Source organism: Equus caballus, chromosome 1, assembly GCF_041296265.1.
Source record: "Equus caballus isolate H_3958 breed thoroughbred chromosome 1, TB-T2T, whole genome shotgun sequence".
NCBI lineage: Eukaryota > Metazoa > Chordata > Mammalia > Perissodactyla > Equidae > Equus > Equus caballus.
In genome coordinates, this window is record NC_091684.1 from 160,276,974 (window position 1) to 160,297,571 (window position 20,598).

At 54.8% G+C, this 20,598-nt stretch overlaps 1 protein-coding gene across 2 annotated transcripts; it reads right to left on the reverse strand.

Annotated features, from left to right (window-relative positions):
* Positions 1-2,787: 2,787 nt before the first annotated feature.
* Positions 2,788-19,466, reverse strand: TYRO3 (TYRO3 protein tyrosine kinase). Of its 2 annotated transcripts, XM_023619556.2 has the most exons (20): positions 19,108-19,466; positions 18,673-18,755; positions 17,141-17,324; positions 16,813-16,913; positions 15,867-16,037; positions 14,325-14,411; positions 13,428-13,543; positions 11,710-11,887; positions 10,893-11,038; positions 10,209-10,353; positions 9,694-9,823; positions 9,510-9,610; positions 9,138-9,233; positions 8,717-8,797; positions 8,154-8,246; positions 7,604-7,725; positions 7,109-7,218; positions 6,760-6,919; positions 6,398-6,534; positions 2,788-4,260 (listed from the first exon to the last, which is right to left on the reverse strand). In XM_023619556.2, the coding sequence occupies exons 3-20, from the start codon at positions 17,311-17,313 to the stop codon at positions 3,870-3,872; spliced, it is 2,538 nt and encodes an 845-aa protein (XP_023475324.1). In that variant the 5' UTR covers positions 17,314-17,324; positions 18,673-18,755; positions 19,108-19,466; the 3' UTR covers positions 2,788-3,869. The 2 variants fall into 2 exon arrangements, with proteins under 2 accessions (XP_023475324.1, XP_001500882.4); XM_001500832.7 differs by lacking the exon at positions 18,673-18,755 and having other exon boundaries at positions 19,108-19,447.
* Positions 19,467-20,598: the final 1,132 nt, after the last annotated feature.

Here is a 20,598-nt window from a genome sequence, read left to right on the forward strand (position 1 = left end):
GGCAGAAAGAAGGTAAGACAAAGAAGTTCAAAGAGTGGATAATTTCCGGCAAGGTCACCTTCCTTAGGGGAAGGCAGGGGTCTTATCAGGCAGATGACCTCACTAGTGTTGATCAGGAAGTTCCAGACTGATAGGTTTAAAATTCCACTCCTGGGAGAGGCTGAAACTACAGTTAGGTCAAGGATTAAGCCTTGGTGGGTGTAGCATAAGTGACTCCCTTTTGGGCTTGTTGTTTCTTTTTAACAAGAGTCTACATTTTAACAAGATTCTCCGGTGATTGTCTGGGAGATCTCATTTAAGGTATGAGAAGCATTGAGCTAGAGGACATAATACAAAACAAAGAAAGACAAACCCAAACCAAAACACTCTTGTCTCTTCCCTTTGACCCCCACCTCTCCAAATTGCTATGGTTAGATGATTCTGGAAAACATATTGCTGAGTGAAAGAAGGCAAACACAAATAATCCAACCTATATGATTCTATTTACATGAACTTCAAAAAGAGCCACAGTAATCCATGGTGTTAGACTGTCAGGATAGAGGTTGGCTTTGGGGAGGAGGGGGAGGTAGAGATGAAGGCAGAGCCCAAGGGTTGCTCCTGGAGTGCTGGTAATGTTCTGTTTCTTGACCTGGCTGCTGGTTATTAGGATCTTTGGGAAAATTCTTAAGGACTGTACACTTCTGATTGGTGTACTTTCTTGTATGTGTCTTATACTTCAATCAAAAGGTTTTAAAAATTCCACTATTATCACCTACCTGAAACTCCTTGACCAGGGGGGGCCAAGGTGCTTGGGGAAAAGAGACTGAGCTGATAAAATTATCTGCAGATTTAATTACTGATAGGTAACTCCCACAAATAGATTACTTTGTCACACACACTCATGTCAGAACTCCCGTGCATTTTTTTTTCTAAGATTCTATTTTTCCTTTTTCTCCCCAAAGCCCCCCGGTACATAGCTGTATATATTTTTGTAGTTGTGCGTCCTTCTAGTTGTGGCATGCAGGATGCCACCTCAGCATGGCTTGATGAGCGGTGCCATGTCTACGCCCAGGATCCAAACCGCAAAACCCTGGGCCACCAAAGCAGAGCATGCAAACTTAACCACTCGGCCACAGGGCTGGCCCCAGAACTCCTGTGCATTTTAAGAGGTGTCTACTGGGGCCTGCCCAGTGGTGCAGCGGTTAAGTGCACACGTTCCGAGTCGGCGGCCTGGGGTTTGCCCGTTCGGATCCCGGGTGCGGACATGGCACCGCTTGGCAAGCCATGCTGTGGTAGGCATCCCACATATAAAGTAGAGGAAGATGGGCACAGATGTTAGCTCAGGGCCAGTCTTCCTCAGCAAAAAGAGGAGGATTGGCGGCAGATGTTAGCTCAGGGCTAATCTTCCTCAAAAAAAAAAAAAAAAAAAAAAAAAGAGGTGCCTACTGTTGACCTGCATTCATCCAAACAATGACATGATCACAACAGAGCTTCAGCGTGCTCTCTGGAGTGATGGGAGAGGTTGCACAGGCTCTGCTCTCTGACTTCACGGGTTTCAAGACTGGATCAGCCATTCATTAGCTACATAACCTTGGGCAAGTTATTTACTTCTGCATTCTGTCCTATCAGAGAATCATCATTACATTCCCAACCGACAGGAATGCTCTCTGTATTAAATGAGATAATACAGTACATAGGAAGTGCTAGGCACAGTGTCTGGCACATAATAGGAGCCCATTAATGGTAGACAATTATTTGAGCATAAAGGTCTCCATCAGTAATCCCTGGACACTGTCTCGCAGATAATCGCTACCTGCTATTAAAGCTCATCACAGCAGGAAACATTCTTTTTTTTCTCCCCAAAGCCCCAGCATATAGTTGTGAATCCTAGTTGTAGGTCATTCTAGTTCTTCTATGTGAGATGTCGCCACAGCATGGCCTGATGAGCCGTGTGTAGGTCCATGCTCAGGATCCGGGCCAGCCCCCAGCAAGCAACGTTCTCAAAGCCACTTCCCTGGGAGTAAACTCAGGTCTCCCAATCCACCTGGGAACCAGACTCTGCAGTGCCAGCAACAGGTTTTTCAGGATATTTGCTTTCAGAAGCACTGCCCCATTCCATTGCCTCAGCCAGCAGCGCAATACCTGTGTCCCTCCCAGTCTTCCCATGGCCCTGGACACAGAGGGAGCTGTTTCTCATACCTCCTACTGCATGGTCGCATGAGCTTCCTCTAAAAGCTTCTAGATGAAAATTTTCAGGTGGAAATACTTGGAAGCAGACTTCATGCTCTTGCTTCTAATCCTCGAGAGGCTCATGGTTCTTTGCCCACTTCTTCCCAGAGGTTCCCCTGGCTCCAGGAAACAGTGTAAAGGTGAAAACAGTCTCCACACCCAATGTCAGAAGGAAAGTCTGACAGAGGGGTAGGAGACAGCCAAAGCAGTCTCTTTGTCCTTCTTCCAAGATAAAGAACTTTTTCAACACATTGGCATTTTCAAAAGGTCAATGGTGGTTATCTCTAGCTAGTGGGATTATAGGTATTTGGCATTTTTTTAATGATTTTCTCTATTTCCCTATTTGTCTACAATGACTATGATAAGATTCCTTGGGGTCTTCTCTAATTACAAAAGCATTTTGTGCTCAATGCACAAACCTTGGAAAGCACAAAGGAAAAGGCCCCTTAATCACATCATGTAAAGATAACAGCTGTTAACATTTTGGCATATGTCTTTCCAGACTTTTCTCTATGCAGAGATGCTTCATTTTTGTGATCTGGAAAAAAACGAAACAGTTAAGAGACAGAGCCTTCGGTCTTTAGTCTTCAATTTTATTTCTGTTTTTAAACAGCATCTAACGGCTTGGGAATGTCCCTAACAGCAAGGGCCCGCCCCATGCACTCCCAGAGGCGCCCCCAGCCAGGGCTGGGGTCCAGGCTCCAGGAACTCCTCCTCCCCCACACCAGCCATCAGGCCTATTTTCTCTCCGTCTCCAGAGACTTGGGACAGAAGAGGGTCTCCAGTTAGAGGGGAATTGGGACTAAGGGATGCTGCGTGGAAGGATTGGACTCAGACACAGCTGCCTTTGTTAGTCTCAGGCTAGTTTGGGATTTGGTAGCATGCTCAGACAGACTGTGGGAGGGCATCAAGAGGGGCTCCTGGACTCCTCTCTGGCCTCAGTCGTTCCTGGGCAAGCCCTCCAGCAGCCCTTCCTCTTGCCAGGCTCAGCGCATCGCCTCCAGAAGCTGGCAGATGGTAGCCTGTGGTAACTCAGCATGCCTTGCTGCGACCCGGTCAGCTGCACTTTACTGCCGGCCTAGGCAGGGAGGGTTATCAGGAAGGTAATGACGACTCGGACCTGAGTGTGTCCCCCTGCCTCCGACCACAGGGCTTGGGAGCTCCCCAGACCAACCCCTTACCAACTCTCATCTAAAGGGGAATAGAAGGGAATCTCTTTGTGAGGAGGGGCAAACTGGGCATTTACACCCCAAGCATGGGCACAGCTGGGCCCCCAGTGCATGCACTAAAGCAGCAGGGGCAGCTCAGCCGGGGGAGTAGGGGCCCACAGGGCTGCATCTACTCTTCCCCAACTCGCACACCCATGGTAACCATGGAAACATAACCACCCCCTCCTGCCAGCTGCCTGGGTTTAGACAACCAGGCCTGGCCCACCTCCACCCAGCCAAGGCCTGAACTGATGCCAGGCTGGCCACAGAGTGGCTCCAGGAAGAACTGAGATTGGGCGATTTGGTCAGTCCAGGATTCCAGCACAGCTTGGGAGGACTACCACAGGAGCCTCCACGCCTTGCTGCCTGGGCTGGGGTCAGACGGGGCGTAGTCAGCCAGCACGGCGGCCAGCAGAGCCAGCCGCGTGGCCCTGGATGCCCTCTGCCTGTGGGCTAACAGCTACTGTGCGGCAGTAGCCCTTGCTGCAGCAGCAGCAGCCTCTGGGCCTCATTGAGGGGGCTTTCTGGCTGCTGCTCCTCCTGCCCCGGCTGCTCAGCTAGCCCCCCAGGGCTGAGGATGTACCGACAGTCACTGGGGATGCCCCCAACTGCCCCTATGCCGCTGCCATCCCCAGCCCCGCTGCTGGCCTGGTCCCCGCCAGGCAGGTCCAGGCCGCCTCCCTCAGCAGGCTCCTCGGCTCTCTCAAGGTTGATGTACAAGGGGTCCTGGCTGATGGACAGCACAGACAGGTGGCCCAGGATGTTCTCCAGCTCCATTCGCAGGCATGTGAAGCTCGGGCGCTGCTTGGGGTCGGCACTCCAGCACTGGTACATGAGCTCATACCTGGGGCAGAGAGAAGAGTAAGGAGAGGCAGCGAAGAGCCAGAAGAACAAGGAAGGATGTTCCTTCCCTCAAAAGCAGAGGCCCTTTAATCATATGGAACCAGGATTTAAAAAATAAGTGATCCCTATTTTACCAATGTGGAAACTGAAGCACAGAGAGGTTAAGAACCTTGACTAAGGTCACACAAGTAGAATGTGAAGGAGCTGTGATTTGAAGCCAGGTGAGTTGGCTCCAGAGTCTCTCCAATGCTGTCTTGGGAGGGGGTACTGGGAGTGTTTTTGTTCTGCAGAACTCAGGCTGGAGTCTGGGTTATTTTAATGGGGTGGATTTGAGCACCTACCCTTTGTCCTAAATGCTCACTCACTCAGGCAAGTCTTAAATCCTTATTGTTCCTGGACACCTTTGAGAACCTGAGAAAAGCTTCCAGCCCTCTTCCGCTGACAGGAACACTTTATATACAATTTCAGGAGCCTTACAGATTCCCTGACATCTTATCCCTGTTCCCAGGGAATGCCTCAGGCTGAGGGGAAAAAAAAAAAAAAACTAATGGGAAGGGGCTGAGACCAGATCTAGTCAGAGCAAATGCCTGTGCCCATGATAAAAAGCCCAGCACACTGCCCCTGACACCAGCCCTCCTGACAGGGGCCCCCACTGATGGGGAAATCATGCCAGACACCGAGGAGGCCATGGGAATGGTCTGGGGCCACGGGTATGGGGCCGGGCTGGGATACATTGTCAAGGCTGTGCTAGGAGCCAACTGGCGCCTGTCCACTAGGCTGGCTGGTGGGAAGCCAGCATCTGCCCACTCTTTATTGACAACTCCAGCTTGGGAGGAGGTTACGCCAGGGCCTGGCCCCCACTGCCCAGCAAAACCTCTGCAGCTCCACAGGCCCAGGCAGGCTGCAACCCTAGAGAGACCTGAGCTTCCTGCCCTGCTGTGCCCTGTGCTCTGCTGAATGAATAGGAAGAGTAGGGCCTGGTTCGTGCGTTCCGATTTTCCCCCTACCCACAGTCCAGGCTCAAGTACTTCAAAGCCAATGCCCTAGGGAAAGAGCACCCCACCAATTAGGCTAAGCCTTCCTCTGCCTGTCCATGTTCTCGGACCTCTGGAGGTGCAACCCCACAGCAAGAAACGGGGAGCGGATTCCTTCCCTGGGTCACCATGGACTCCCTCCCCCGGGACCCAGGGGAACTCTGCCTTGCATGGGGTGGGAGAAGAACACCAGGGCAGACAAATCACAGTTGACGTCATGGTTAAGATCACAGAGATCTAGGTTCAAATTCCAGCTCATCCACATAATAGCTGTGTGACCTTGGTCACATTACTTAACCTCTTTAATCCTAGTTCCTCATCCACAAAATGGGGATAATAATAGTCTTTTCCTCCTCGGGTTAGAGGAGGATTATGTGAAAGAATGCCTGTGAAGTGCCCAGCTAGCTAGTGAGACTGTCTTGAGTCGCACGGGGTCTATGACTCTCCCCTGTGCAGTGGTGTGTCACACCCTGCCCCACTTCTGAGGGCTCCGGGCATTCAGGGAGGAAAGAAGGCAGCTCCCTTCTCCCCGGGATCTGTTTGTTATCTTATGTCCCCCCACTCTCTCAAGAGGAGGCCAAGACAAGAAAAGAACCCAACCTCCCGCCCCCAGCGCCCCCTCCTTGTCAAGCAAAGAATGTGATGGAGCAGCAGTTTTTTCTTGTCCCTGTGCAGCCCTCTCTGAGGGGGAGGGAGAGCTCAGCCACGGTTTTCTCAGACTAGCTGGGGAGAGGAGTGGGGGCGGGGAGAAGGCGACAGGGAAACCTGCACTCCTGCTCAACCCTGTACCTTCTGCCCTCGGGGTTCCTGGTTCTCCCCGGGGAACTAGAGAAAACAGAATGATAGGAAAAGGCTGGAGCAAGAAATATGGGATGGGAAAGGGGGAGAGAAAGAAAACAAGGAGGCAACAGATGAAGAGGGAGTTTGGAGTGGAGGTTAGTCTTCCCTGTCTTCCTTCTAATGACAAGGACATATCCACCAAAAAAATAAAAAAGGTCTAATCAAGGTTCTGAGCTCCCACTGGGCCAGGAGCTGTGGTGGCAGCCATCAACTGAAACCCCAAAGTCCTGTTTCCTCCCAGAATCCCCTTCCCGGGGCACTCACACGTCCTCCAAACAGTCCGGAGGCTGTTTCAGGCGGTTCCCGCCGATGAGGTAGTTGTAAATCTCAGCGTTCTCGATGCCAGCATATGGCGTCTGCCCACGAGTCATGATCTCCCACATGGTCACCCCAAAGGCCCACTGGGACAGAATCAAGGTTGGAGAGGAGGTGTCACTAGGCTTTGGTGACACCTGAGCCAGGCAGAGCCCTGAGGCAAGCACAGCTGGGGGCTCAGGGCCCTCATAACTGGGCAGCCAAAGTCCAGAGGGCAGACCTGGCTAGGCCCTTGAGGATTCTAGAGGTCCACCCACACAGTAGTCCATACCACTGTGTCACCACCAAGCCTCACTGTGGCACCCACTCACCACGTCACTGTGCACAGTATACAGGTTGTCAGCCAGGCTCTCCAGGGCCAACCACTTGACAGGCAATTTGGAGGCACAGCCCTGACGATAGTAGTCCCCGCTGTAGATTTTCCGGGACAGTCCAAAGTCAGCCACGCACACTGTCATGTCTTCTGCCAGCCTACGAGGGGTATGGGAGGATGGAGTCAGCCTTCCGCCGTGCTGGCAGCCTGACTAAAGCCAGGGCATCTATGCTCCCAAGCTGTCCCCATGCAGAGCAGATACTGTCCCAGGCGGGAGCTGACCATTAGCTAGCTCCTCCTGGCACTAGCTGCTCCCTCTTACCCCGAGCCCTCCGGAATTCACATACATGCAATTCCGAGCGGCCAGATCTCGGTGGATAAAGTTCCGGGAGCTCAGGTACTCCATGCCACAGGCAATGTCCACCATGAACCGGATCAGGGTCTGCAGGGGCAGGTTCTGGTGGGCAGACAGGGCAAGCTCAGGCTGGATCTGCCCACCCAGCTGGAGCAGGATGAATGGGGAGAGAGCCTAAAGACTGTCCTCGGAATCACTGAAAGAAAAGGAATGGAGGGGCTTCCCAAGGCAAGGAAGCTCTGGCAAATCTGAGAGGGCCCGAGAGTGAAGACTCCCCCATTCTGGGACTCCACGGGTCTCTTCCGCCAGAAAAGACACTTGCTCAGCCTAAAATTCCCAGCAGGGCTTTGTGAGGGAGAAGGAAACCTGCTGGCTCAGAGCCCCGCCTTCTCCCAATCAGCTCAACTGGCCCTACCTACCAAGGCAACCTCTCTCCCAGGGTCTTTGACCCTTTCCAACTCCTGGTCCCTCAACCACAGGCACTCACAAAGGGGTTCTCCCCCATCCGGGAGGCGAGCAGGAAGGCGTGCAGGTCCCCGTGCTTCAGGAAGGGCAGGATGACCATGGGGATAGGGAGACGGCCTTTGGCCCTGCTCCGGAGGCTCACCCCTGGGGACAAGGGAGAGTTGGGAGTGGGCTCATAAAAGTCAAGGGACGGCTCAGGCGTCTGCATGAGCCCCCGGCTGCTGGGTCCTACCTCTAGCCCTGGCTCTGTTGCCTCTTTCCCCACAAGTTCCACACTGGCCTGGTGACTACCCAGGAGGGACTCTGGCTGCCCCCAGATCTCTGGAGCATCTTCTCTGTCCCCTCCTCCTCCGTTCACATGAGCAGTCTTCATGTGCAGACAGTTGGTACAGGGCCTGCAAACTAAACTCCTTACCTGGAGTCTGATCAGAATCCAGCCAGGACCCTCCTTGCTATTTTGCCATCTTACTCACCAGTAAGTCCAAACCTCTGTCCCACAGGCTGCTCTCCCACCTTGAGGGAGCACAGTTTTAGCCCTGTTTCATATCTGCCTCCCCCAAGAAGGGGCTCACCAACAAGCTTGGCCACGTGTGGGTGGTCAAACTCCTTCATGCAAGCCGCTTCCCTGAGGAACTCTTCAATGTCGCTTGAGGCAATGATGTCAGCTGGGAGAAAAGGATGGGAGGGAAGGAATGAGGGAGATGTGCCCCCAGTTCTGACCCAAGACTCCCAGGCCTTGTCCTTCAGATGTCCTGGGCTTCCCAGGGGGCCCAGGAAACAGTCTGGCTGTGAGCAGGAGAAACTCTCATGGGGTAGTGCTACCCCACGATTTCTCCACTTGCTAATGCCTTCCCTTTGGTTTGGACAGCCCAGCAGCTCAATCGACCACAGCTCTGATCACCCTGAGTGAGCCCAGGGATCAGTCACTGCTGACGGCAGAGAGCAACGGCTGGGGCACGAACGAATGTGGGTTTACACCTGTGAATTATTCACATGGTACAGACAACATCCCAGTTAGTGCTGACTAATTCTTCTTGGAAAGTCTAGGGGCCCAGCAGAGCCTGCTTCAGCATCAGTCACCCCTTTCACCCTGCCCAGCAATGCCCTCACTCCATGTCTACTATTCTGCACTCACCTTTCAGCATCTTTACAGCCACTTTTACAAAGGAGCCATCCTCCTGCTTCAACTGGGCCTCCCGCACTGAACCAAACTCTCCTAAGAACCAATCCAAATGATGGTAAGTCCCCTCATCCTCCTGTCTCCTACCCTCTTCCCTCCCAAGTGACCTTCCATAGGGACATCATCACACTCTGGGGCCATTGCAGAAGGCTCCCTCATCTGTAGCCAAAGCAAAGTATGCTGTGAGTAACTTCTCAGCCGTCCTTGTCCCCAGCCACCATTCCCCCAAACATCCCAAACTCAGGAGTCTACAAGCATACCCTCTTTATAGAAGCTGACCCAAATCCACACCACACCCTCAAAGTGAGGGGAACAATCAAACACATCCAGACGTGGCAAACTCCACCGGTGCCAATCCCTGCACAGCCCCACATACCTTTGCCCAACATCCGGCCCAGAGTGAACTGCTGCTCTGGAATGAGCACATCCTCCAGTTTGTCCTTCAGTTCATCGCTGATGCCCAAGCTGTCCACTGTGGGGACGGGGGTATTGAGAAAGGTTCCTGATCCAAAACCCAGCCTGCGCCTTACACCCGACTCCACCCTCAGAGCAGAGATGAGCTCAGTTTAGCTCTCCCACTGCTAGGATGGCGCCCTCCATGAGGGTAGGTCTGTGTCTTTTCCACTACTGTGTGCTTGGGACTCCTCAAGGTTCAGATATATTGGTCAAATTAACGAGTTAGTAGAAGGAATGCAGATAGGGGCACAAGGTAGCCCAATTTTTCCTTCTATGATTCCCCATCACTCACATGTGGCTTCGATGCGCTCAGGCCTTTCCCGATTGAAGGACCGGGCTGCCCGGAAGTGAACGGCTGGCTCCCCCCGGGCCATGACACTGTCAAAGGCTTGCCTAAAAGGAAACCCAGGACTTGGGATCAGCTCCAAAGTCTTCAGTCACCAGCTGCCTCTTCCTCCGTGTCCCTACCCGCTTACCCAAACCGTGTCTCCTTCCGCCTCTTTCGAAGCAGGATGAGGGCCAGGGCAGCAGCTGTCACCAGGGCTGTCAGCACACCTAGGACCACAGGCACCCAGGATGTGCGGCTGTGGGGAGGGCCCTGCTGGCCTGTGGGAGACAGGGGCAGTGGCATGAGCTAGGAGGCATGACACCAAGGAGTCCCTTTAGAACCTTCTGATGACGGCCATTTGGCCTGGTCAAGAGGGTCCCCTCAGACACTAAGAGTCCCAAGTGGAAAGAGGCTCCAAAGGAAGACTCAAGAGTTCACACCCTGTCAGTGACGGGCCTGGCTGTTGGAACCTACAACTGACCAGGGATTTCTATGCTAGTTCTGGGGCAGTGAGGGGATGAAATACAGTTTAAATACCCCCTGGCATCAACTGCTCGACTGAGTCTTTGGCCTCTTAGGAGGAAAGGCGCTCCCAGCCTCCTCCTGCCAGCCTGGGTTGCCCTGGAAAGTCTCAATCCTGTCCCCTCCCCCTATAGGCCTCACCTGCATGGTCATGAGAAGAGACCACCAGTGGCTGACTCCAGGGCCCGCAGCCAACTGCATTGGAGATGCACACACGCACAGTCAGGTCCTTCTGGGGATCCCAGCCTGTCAAGTTGGCCCTGGTCCCCTCTACTGTCAGCTCACCCTGCAGCCAGGAAAAGCCCCCATTCCAGACTGAGTCTGAGCAAAAGGCCTCCAGCTGGGGGCTGAAGGCAGAGAAAGGTCTAGCTAGGAACAGGGGAGGTTAGGGACTCTATGGGTTCTGTGGGTTCAGCAGCTGCAGGAACACAACCTGCTGGGAGTCATCACATTCCTGCTCCAGGCTGCAGAGGCCTCTCCTGGACACAAGTAAGGCTCAGTCCCAGATGCAGGGGGGGATGGGAGGGAACAGGGCTGGGATAAGAAGGCCTTATCTGTGCCCTCCCCCAGTCTGTGCAGGAATGTGCTTCCTGCTTTACATACAAAGAGGCCACTAGACACAATCCTAACAGGAGACATAATCCAATAAGGAGTACAGCCTGCAGGGCAAGGCGAGGAGGAGTGGACTCCCTGGTGGTGGGACATCCAGCCCACCAAGGCCCCCAGACCCCTCAAGGACAGCCATTCTAAAGCTCTAAAGGCCTCGGAGCCCTGAGGGCTGACTCTGGGACACCTGGAGAGTGGAGGCTTCTGGATGCCCCTTACCTGGGTTCCGTTGTCTTGAACCCAGGACAGTTTATAGGGTCCCAGGGGGCCTTCCCAAGGGCCCTCAGGGATCACTTCTTCCCACTGCAGGATGAGGCCTGAGTCTGTGCGGATGGCATGGAGGTTCTGGGGCGCACTGGCTGGGGCTGCACCCAAAGAGAAAAGGTTGCTAAGATCCCTGCCCTTCCCACCATCACTATCCCATGAAGGCCTTTGGAACCAACCCCCAAGAACTAAACAGCTCAGAGAGTAATGGGGACCAGGGTGGGGCGGGTGGTGGGAGAGAGCTTGCCTCCCAGTTCTGACTGCTCTCACCCACAGCTGTAGGGAGAAGGGGGAGCAATGGCAGGACCCACAGCACCGCAGTTAGGCGGTGTTGCTCTTCATCACCTTGGTTACTGCCTCAGCTGCATCCTTTGCCACTCCCCTCTCAGCCCTGCCAGCTTCCTTGCAATCCCTAGATAACTCCAAGCAAGTGTGGGCCGTGGGGTCTCTGCACTCATTCCTGAAGTGATTTTACCCCAAATATGGCTCCTTCCTTCTCATTCAGACCTCAGATCTCTTTACTGGGTATTCTTGGACTCCCTGGGGCACTCTTCATCACCTTTCCCACTTTGCTTGTCTGTCCTGCCCCCTAGAACTAGAGCTGCATGGGAGGGGCTTGGATTTACCTAGTTCATAGGTATGCAGCAGGTACTCAGTGTTTGCTGAATGCTGCATGATCGACCCTCTCAAGGAGCCCCTCTCCCCATCGCCTCCATTCAGAACGGGAGCCAGCAGGGCCCTGCCCAGCCACTCTGCTCTGTAGGTCCCTTACCTAGACCCTTTGTCCGAAAGGGCACCCAGTCAGCATATGGAGAAGGCCCCAAGGCGTTGGCACAGCGCACCCTGAGGCTATAGTTGGTGGCAGGTGCCAGGTCCCGGAGCAGGCAGGTAAAAGGTGGCACGGGGACCACAACAGCAAGGACCTCCCAGCCCCCTGGGGCCTGTGTCACCTACAGAAAAGCAGAAAACTAATGATGTAGACGAGGGAGATGGAAGATGGGATAGGTATGGGTATGCGGGGTGCAGGGCTGAGTTAATGCCTCCTCTAAGTCTATCAGCAAGCACTTGCAGCCCACTCCCTCTCACTAGCTCCCACTCCAATAACACACCAGGTTCCACACCTCCATGCCTTTGCAAATGCTGTTCCCTTTGCTTGGAATGACTTGCTCTTCCCAGCAAAGTCCAGCTTATCCTTTAAGACTCAGTGCAAATACCACTTTCTCTGTGAAAGCCTTTCTCAACTACCCTAGAAAACTCATGCCCCTCTGTGCTTAGTACATAACTTGGTAAGAGAAGTTACTACTTGTTGGAACTGTCTGCATGCCAGCGCAAAGTCTCAGAGCTTCTCACCGGCTGAACCAGGCCTTCACCTTAGATTTTGGGGGCCCAGAACAAGAGTACAAATGGAGATCCACGTACCATATAGCTAAATATGTAAACATTATAAATCAGCTAACGAACTATTGAATAAAATATTTCCTATTTAATATGTTGACAAATAAAGCTTCAAAACAACCTGGAAGGTCAGTTTTGCATTTATAATCCTCCAAATCCTTGGATTCCCAAGCCAGGATGTGGTGGCATAGAAGAGCTAGCCTCCAGCCAAGAGTCTGCACCATGAGGGGCATCAAGTGCATGGGAGTGGACTATGCTATCTGCATATGCATCCCCTCACAAGTGGCTGCCCTTTGGACTTACTGGTACTTATACCATACCCTCCCAAGGATGGACCAGCGAAGAGGCCCACACAGGCCCCAGAAGCAGACTTGAGGCCATAAGGCAAGAGATTCTGAGTACCTCAAGTATGGTGTGGTGTGGTGGTTATTGGGGGGCTTTGGGAGGGTGTTCTCATGTCTAAATGGGCATCTCCCCTTGGCCCTACAGGTTCCTTGCCCAGGACAAGTGGTGCAGCCAAAGGAGGGCCAGAGTGGGGTCCTCTAAATGGTAGAGCCCAGAGCAGGGGCCTCTCCTGCCTGGAAGAACTGCCTAGGACAGTTTCAAAGATGCTCATTAAATACCTTTTGAGTAAACATATGAAAATGAACAAGCCAGCATCACCTCTTGTTTTTAGTATCACCTTACCCAGGTTTTCTACTCTCTGGGGCTTAGAACCTCTTCTGGTCCCCTTGTTTTCTTTGGCATGAGTCAGGGGGTGGGGCACGAGAGTACAGGTATCAGATAAATCAAAGGTTTGGATTTTCGCCCACATAAGAAAAATTCTTCCAGGCATCCCAAATCGGCTTTAGTGATCTGCTCCAGCCTGAAGAATGCACGGCTGAGCCAATCTGCAGAGTCACTTGATTGCCAGCGCACCCTATGATAAGGGGCGGAGGCCAGGGCTGTTCCTAGGAAGGGAACAACACCTGAACAGAGTTGGAGACAAGCCCCACAGGCAAGTCTAGGCAAACATGATACCACTGTCAACAAAGTGTCACTGAGGTAGCCAGAAGGAAGATGGCCAGGAGAGCCTGTCCTGCCCTCTCAGCCCACCTGGACCGTGCATGATTGCAGCAGGGCTCGGCCGTCGGCCCCTGGTGTCCAGGCCACGCTGGCATTGCTGCTGGAAAGCTTCGTCACTGTGATGTTGAACGGGGCTGCAGGTGGTGCTGTGGATGGGGACTTAGAGTCAGTGCCCTGGAGTTCAGTGTCCAGGATGGACATGAGAGGAGGGAGCAGAAGGCATGGGAGTCAAGCCTTGAGTCTCTCCCTAGGGTCTGCCCCACCCCACCCCCAACCTAAAGATGGCTACTCGGTACTCCTAGGACCACAGTAATGCACAAGCCAAGCAACCAGTAGGGGACAACTACTCATACCTGGGAGAGTGCCTAGGCTGTGGAGAGAGGTTGCCTCTCCCTGAATCAGGGGCCCTGTCTGAGCACAGAATAGGATAAGATAGTGGGCGTGTGTGGGGACAGGACCTCGGCCTTGGAAGACACAAACGAGAGGCAGCCGTCCCTGCTGCCCCAGCCCGTTCCTGCACACACTGGCTCTCTCCCTCCCTGTGCACACCAGCCCTTTAGGTCTCCTCTGTCATCCTGCTAGGCTGTTTTCCCCACCCCCATTCCCTCTACAGGGGCTGGCAGAAGCAAGGCTGGGCACGAGCCTTGACCATCTCCTGCTGGTTCCCTCTCTCCCTCCCTCCCAAGGACTCTGCTTCGTGATGGGAAATCTGCTGTGACGTCAGGTTTCTATTCTCATCTCAGCCATAGCAGGGTCTCAGGTGCTCCCACTAGGAATGGAGCTATGCCAATTAACCCCTTGTCTCTCAGATCCCAGCAGGACCGATGGGAACTAGAACACCAAATGATTCTAACTTCACCCATGGCTGGACAGCTTGCTGAGCACGCCCCCACCTCACCTGCCCTCCTTCCCCGCCAGTCCCCCTACCTTGAAGACGAACAGTGGCTGGGCGAGAAGAGGCCAGGCCTTTTAGGTTGTGAGCTTCACAGGAGAACACAGTGCTCTGGGTCACCCCTGGGGCCAGAAAACCTCAGTCAGCACCCCCAAGCAGCAGCTCCCACTCAGTCTGGGACTGAGGAAGGGGGATACTTAGGCTCTCAATCAGAATACCCTAGAAGTCCCTCCAGCCAAAGGCAGGGGCTAGACAGTGAGGTATGGTGGAACAAACAGGGACTTTGGAGTCTAATGGGCCTGGATATAAATCCCAGGGCTGGGGCTCTGTTTTCTCACCTCCCAAATGGGAGAATTGTGAGAACCAAAGGATGTAACGTATGTAAAGTGCATGGAACACAGTAAGAACTTGAGAAATGTCATACCAACCCTCCCACCTCAGTCCCATCTCGGAAGACAACACAAAGCTGCCTCCCTTTTTCCGGTCACTCCTTTTATTGCACATTCCAAAGCCCTTCTCTATTTGCTGTGCCACATCATTGTTGTCTTTGCAGATTCTCTGCCTTGCAGTAGTTCTCAGCTTATGCACATGTCTTGTCTCCCCAATTATACTAATTCCTTGGGGGCTGGATGAATGGCTTCCATTCCTTTTGTATTCCCTCAATCCCCCGTGGTGCCTAGCACAGTGTGGTGTGTGGAGTAGGAGTTCACTGAGTGCTTATTATCAGGCCGGCTGCCTGAGGGTCCCAACCACGCACATCTGGAGAGAAGTGAACACAGCCTCCTAATCTGCTCCAACCCAGCACCTCTTGAACAGTTTCTGCCCTCGCTTCCAACAGGTCCCATAGTCCATCTCTTCTCAAGAGGGGACTTGGCAGATCGGAGCCCTTCCCTCCCACCTTCCAGTACATGAGACCACACTCACACTCCCATCCTTTTTGGCCACTTCAGGCTTCCACTGAAACAGAAAACTTTGTTTCACAAATAAGCAAGCCTCACAAGCATGTGATATATGTATGTGCCCGAGGATCCTGGAGTCCAGGTGGGGGTCCAGGTCTAACTGTGTGGAGGTATGGACAGATACATTTGTTTGGGAAAATGTCTGGAGATTTCTGGAAAGGGCGCTTAGAAGAGGAGGCCCCTGTATGTTTGTGCTGGCCTCTCTCTCTCCCTTCCCCCTGCCATTCCCCGCTCTGCAGCCTGAGACTCTTGTCTTCTAGGCGAGTCTGCCAGACTCTCCTTCTAGCTCTGCGTGGGCTGGTTCCTGGCTCCTTCCCTTGGGAAGTGGGGGATAGGTGCCCCTGGTCCCACACGATTCATCTCCCAAGGCCAGCTACTGTGAACAAGAGAAAGAAGCTCCAGCATCTTCCTTAAGCACACTCAGCAGGATCACCGCTAATCAGCCCACCCAGCCAGCCCAGCAAACCTGATGAATGAGCTTAGTAACGGTGCAGCTCACGCACCCAGGCACTGGAGCTTGCTCTGGACACACACAACAGCAAACTTAGTGATTTAAGCAGATTCAAACTCTGCCAGCCTCTCCACCCCTTCTCAAAGCCCCCTCCTGAGGTTGCTCACCTGTAACATTTAAAACAGAGGGAGAGGGAGCAGGTTCCCCAACCTTCGTGCCTCCTCGCCACCAGACAATGGTAACAGGTTCGGGGGGACCCACAGCCTCACAAGACAGTTGGAAAGGCGCATTGGGTGGCACTGCCAGATCTTTTGGCTCCACAGTGAAAAATGGTACACCTAGGGAGAAAAGGCAGGTGGGAGTGAGCCCTGCCACCTCTGGGTTTCCACCTGCCCAAACCATAAGTTGCTTCCATTTAAAGCCGTCTATGAGAAGGTCCCACAGGCCCTTGTGACTGGGTCACCCATAGAACAGACATCTGACTTGAGAGGGGAGCTTCTCTTCTTTGGCCTCCTTAGGAATACCCTTTATGCTGTCCCCTTGGTCACTGGAAATTCTGCCTTCCCAGACCTGCTCTGACAGCCCTTCTCAGAGCAATGGAGAAGGCGGAGGGAAGGGAGCTGAGGGAGGGGCAAAAAAGGGGGGTAGTGGGCGGAAGCTTCAGCAGAGTAGGGCTGGCTGGCAGGCCCCAGAGCCCGTTCAGGGCCCTTTGTTACTTCTTAGTCACTTTGTTTTCCTGGGCTGAACAGCTCTGAGCTCCCTGCGCAGCTGCAGATCCTTCCTCCCCTCCCCCAGATCTCCCCCTCCTGGCCTGGCTACTTAGCAGAACAGAGTCCAATCCCAGATGGGTGCTGGAGGCTTGCTGTTTAGACAACTGAAACTGACTGCATCCCATAGGTTGTGGGTCTAAGTTGCCCCCTTGGCTCTCAAATACCCAGACTCCAGTGGGTATGGTCTTCTGATGTCTGAGATATGCCTGGAGCCTGGTGCAGTCAGTCCCCAGAAGGCAGTGGGGCAGCCCAGGTTCCAGTGAACTTTCTTCTGCAAAGATGTGGTCACTAGCAGACAGCACCTGCTCCAGGCCAACATGCCCAAGTGATTCTACCTCCTCACCTTCTACCGTGAGCCACACTGGCTGGGAGATCTCAGTTTCGCCCCCATCCTCCACCTGGCACCAGTACCGGCCCGCATCAGAGCGCTCCACTGACTTCAAGCTGTGGAAACAGGACACCAGGCTCACCTCCCAGGGTCAAGGGGGGGCAGCTCTGCTGGGGAGACTCAATGGGTTAAGCCTGTCCCCACTTCTGGAAGTTTCCACAGGTTGCCGAAAAAAACCCACAGACGTTTGGGCGTCAGCATTGCCCCCAGCTCTGAAGCCCCAAAGTAAGAACACAGCCTGCCTCCAGGCTGGCATCCCACACCTTCCCCCGCAGTCCTGCACCTGAGGAAGCCAATCCAGTGCTGCTCACTGACTGGGATGTACACCTGATCCACACTCTGGACCACGGCCCCATCCTTCACCCACTGTATCTCAGGATCTTCCATCCCCTCCACGCTGCAGTTGAGTTTCACTGGCTGCCCCTGAGACACTGTCAGCTTCACTGGGGCTCCCATGAGCTTCAGGCCTGAGAGGTGGGAAGGAGAAGGTGTCAGTCTGCTTGAAAGGGACCCTGTCTCTGGAAATACCCTCTATCCTCTTCCAGAACCTAGCTTCTGTGTCAGAGGGCTCATGCTCTGCCAAGGAAGCAGAGACAGGACGGTGTGAGAAGGAAAGTGGCCTGGACCTGGGGTGGTGGAAGGGGCATGACAAGCTCTCCAGGCACCATTTCTGCCATTGCCAAGTTCCTCCCAGCTCTTAGGAAATGACCTCTTCCATATACCTCCTTACCGGGCAATGTTAAGTTCAGGCCCAACCATCAAAAGGAAGGCAAGAGAGGCTGAAACAGTGGGGGTGTTCTCATATACCTGGGGCAGGTACTGCCCTGGGATTGACTACTGCACCCAGCCAGTGCAACAGGCTGCCAGCTCTCCACCCAAGGTGTCAGCCCAAAGCCCTCACGGCTGCTGGCACACCCCTGAACCGCACCCCACCCCAGCAAATGAAAGAAAGCTGAGGAAGGGAAGGAGGGGGTGCTCCCCTGAAGTGGAGAACATATGGCTGCAAAACCACGTCAGATCAAACACATGGCAGCCTTCCTGGCAGCTGCCCGCTCTATTAATACCTGAATGTGTGCAGGGGCGGGTGCTAGGAAAGTAGGAGGTAGAAGGGAGGGGAGGGGCCCTGAACAGGGAGCCCCAGACTCCTGGGCTACTGTCACACCAACAGGAGCCACCCTCTGGAACCCTACCCTCTGCAAATACATATGCATACATTCACACACACACACAGACACACACCCTTCCTGGTCTGCTGGCATGTTTTTAAGCAGAGAGGGACAGGTGAACTATCCACATAGCTGAAATCCAGTCCTGCTTCTTCCTGCCTTTCGCTGTGTAATTCCAGGCAAATTACTGGACTCTGATCCTGAGACACACATCTTTCAGTTCGTAAATACTTGTCACTCTTTCCCTTCTCTTCCCTGAAAAGCTGATATGGCAGGGAGTGCTGTCTCAAAAGAGGGTGCCAGCCCCGTGGCTGTGGCTCTGGCCTGTGTCTCTCCCCTGCTCCCTTCACCCTCTCAGGATCAGTCACAGGGCAAAGAGGGATAGCCTCACACTCCACTACACACGCCCAGTAGTCCCAGGGGAGTGTAGTGTGAACTCAGGGGTCCAGGATGCTGCAAGCAGCACTCCTAAGGCTGGCAAATGCCTCGGTTGCTATGTGGAAACACAAGGCTAACCCCCACAAAGACCAGCAATCCTGCCCCAGCCCATCCTCTTCAACATTCCAGTTTCAGGAAGCTCTAAGTGGGCACAGGAACTAGAGTATGCCCAGATGTGTTTTGTGACTGGGCACCCTGACAGCTCCTGTACCTGAATGGTGTAGGGGTGCCTCTTGGGTGCTCAGCTCAGAGTGGGACCTTCGTGTGTGGCCGGGCGGAATGGGGTCCCCAGGACTGGGAGGGGAGAGCAAACAACTAGGAACATCGAGGCGGGAAAACCCAGTCCCAAACAGCCCCCGCGGACCACTCAGCCCACAGCCCCACTCCTTTCCCTTCCACCCCGCCAGAAGAGCCACGGGCGCGAGAAAGTTGGGGGTGGGGGCCCCGAAGCGAGATCCGGCAGCGAACACCCCGCTGCGCCCCTTCCCCCAGCCCCCAAGTCCCGGCCTCGCAGCTTCGATCCCCCCACTCCAATCTCTGGCCCGCCCAGGCCCGGGGCTCGCTCGGCTACTGTCCCTGGGCTCCGACCCCGGCCGCGCCCCTCCGCAGCCCCCCGCTCCCCGCCGCCTCCCGGGCCAGCCCCTACCTGCGGCCGCGGGCTCCGGGAGCAGCAGAGCGGCCAGACCCGCCAGCAGCAGCAGCGGCGGCGGCGGCGGCGGCAGCAGCGGCAGCGGCGGGAGCCCCGGCCGCCCCATGCTCCGCCTCAGCGCCATCGGCGTCGCCGCCGCACCATGCCGGGCCCGGCCCGCGAGCGCCGAGGGAGGAGGCGCAGGAGGGCGGAGGAGAGGATAGGGGAGGGGAGCGGAGGGGAGGGCCCGGGAGGGGCGGGGGCCGGCCCGGGGGCGGCGCTGGGGCCGGTGCCTCGGAGCCCCGCGCCCGCGGCGAGGCGCGGCGGCCGCCGTCAGCGGCGCGGGGTCCCCGGGGCCGCTCCTGGGCCACCGCGCTCCTTCCACAGCCGTCGCCGCCGTCGCCGCCGCCGCTGATTCATGTTCTTCCCCGAGCCGCCGCCTCCTCCCCGGCCCGCCCGCCCGCCCGCAGCCCGAGCTCGTACCGCCCCCCCGCGGAGCCCCGGGCGGCTCGCTCCGAGCGTCAACCGGCCGCTACCGGCCCGATGTCCGGCCTCGGGCCGACCCCCGCCCACAGACCTCCCCAGCCCCGGCCAGCACCCCCAGCCCCGGCCACCCCAGTCCCGAACCCGAGGATCCGGCTCGGTCCCCTGGATGGGCACTCCAGCCACGCCCCTCTCCCACTCCAGCATCTTTTCAAACCCGACACTCCAGATTCTTCCCTCAAAACCTCGCTAGAAGCCTCTACCACACCCCAACTTTTGTCCAGACTCTGATCCCAGAACCCAGCACCCCCCTCCCAGGACATAAAGCATCTCAATCCCCTACACACTCCCAACCATCAGGCCCCCGAAATTGTCGTGACTCAGGGCTCCCCCCACAGGATCTACTAGCACCCTTTTGTGCCTCTTGATGCTTTCACCCAAACTCCCCATATTCGTGCTCCATTTTCCACCTCTTGATCTCCAAGACCTTGGACCTCGCATCTTGAGTTTTCCAAGATCTTCTTAGTAGTTCTCAGGTTTTATCTGCCACCCCCACTGCTACACTAGATAGGTGAAGGCCCAATGGCCCATATCTTTAAGGGCTGTTATTCTTCCTAGCTGCCTCGCTGCTTCTACCCCCGCACTCCCCAGGACATGGTGTGAAAGTTGGCTGTGTCCTCACAATATCCAATAAAACATTAGCTATTAAGCTATTATTAGTAGACCACCTTGCGCACAGTAGGCGCTCCATAAATAGATGCCTGTTAAGTGAATGAATAATTGTCTCAGAGCTTGGCCTGCCCCACAACCAGTAATCATGGGGGTGGCTGTGCCCACAGACATCCTATCAGGCAGATGCAGAACTGGTTCCAAATCCAGCCTACCAAGTGTTCCCCTCCCCTTGCCCTTGCCTCTCTCTACCTGTCCCCTGGAGCCTACTCCAAAGAGTCCTTCCCAGAAGTCCTGGGTGGGGAGGAGGGACAATCCACTCAGCACACCACCCCCCCATTTCCCACAGCCTCACTG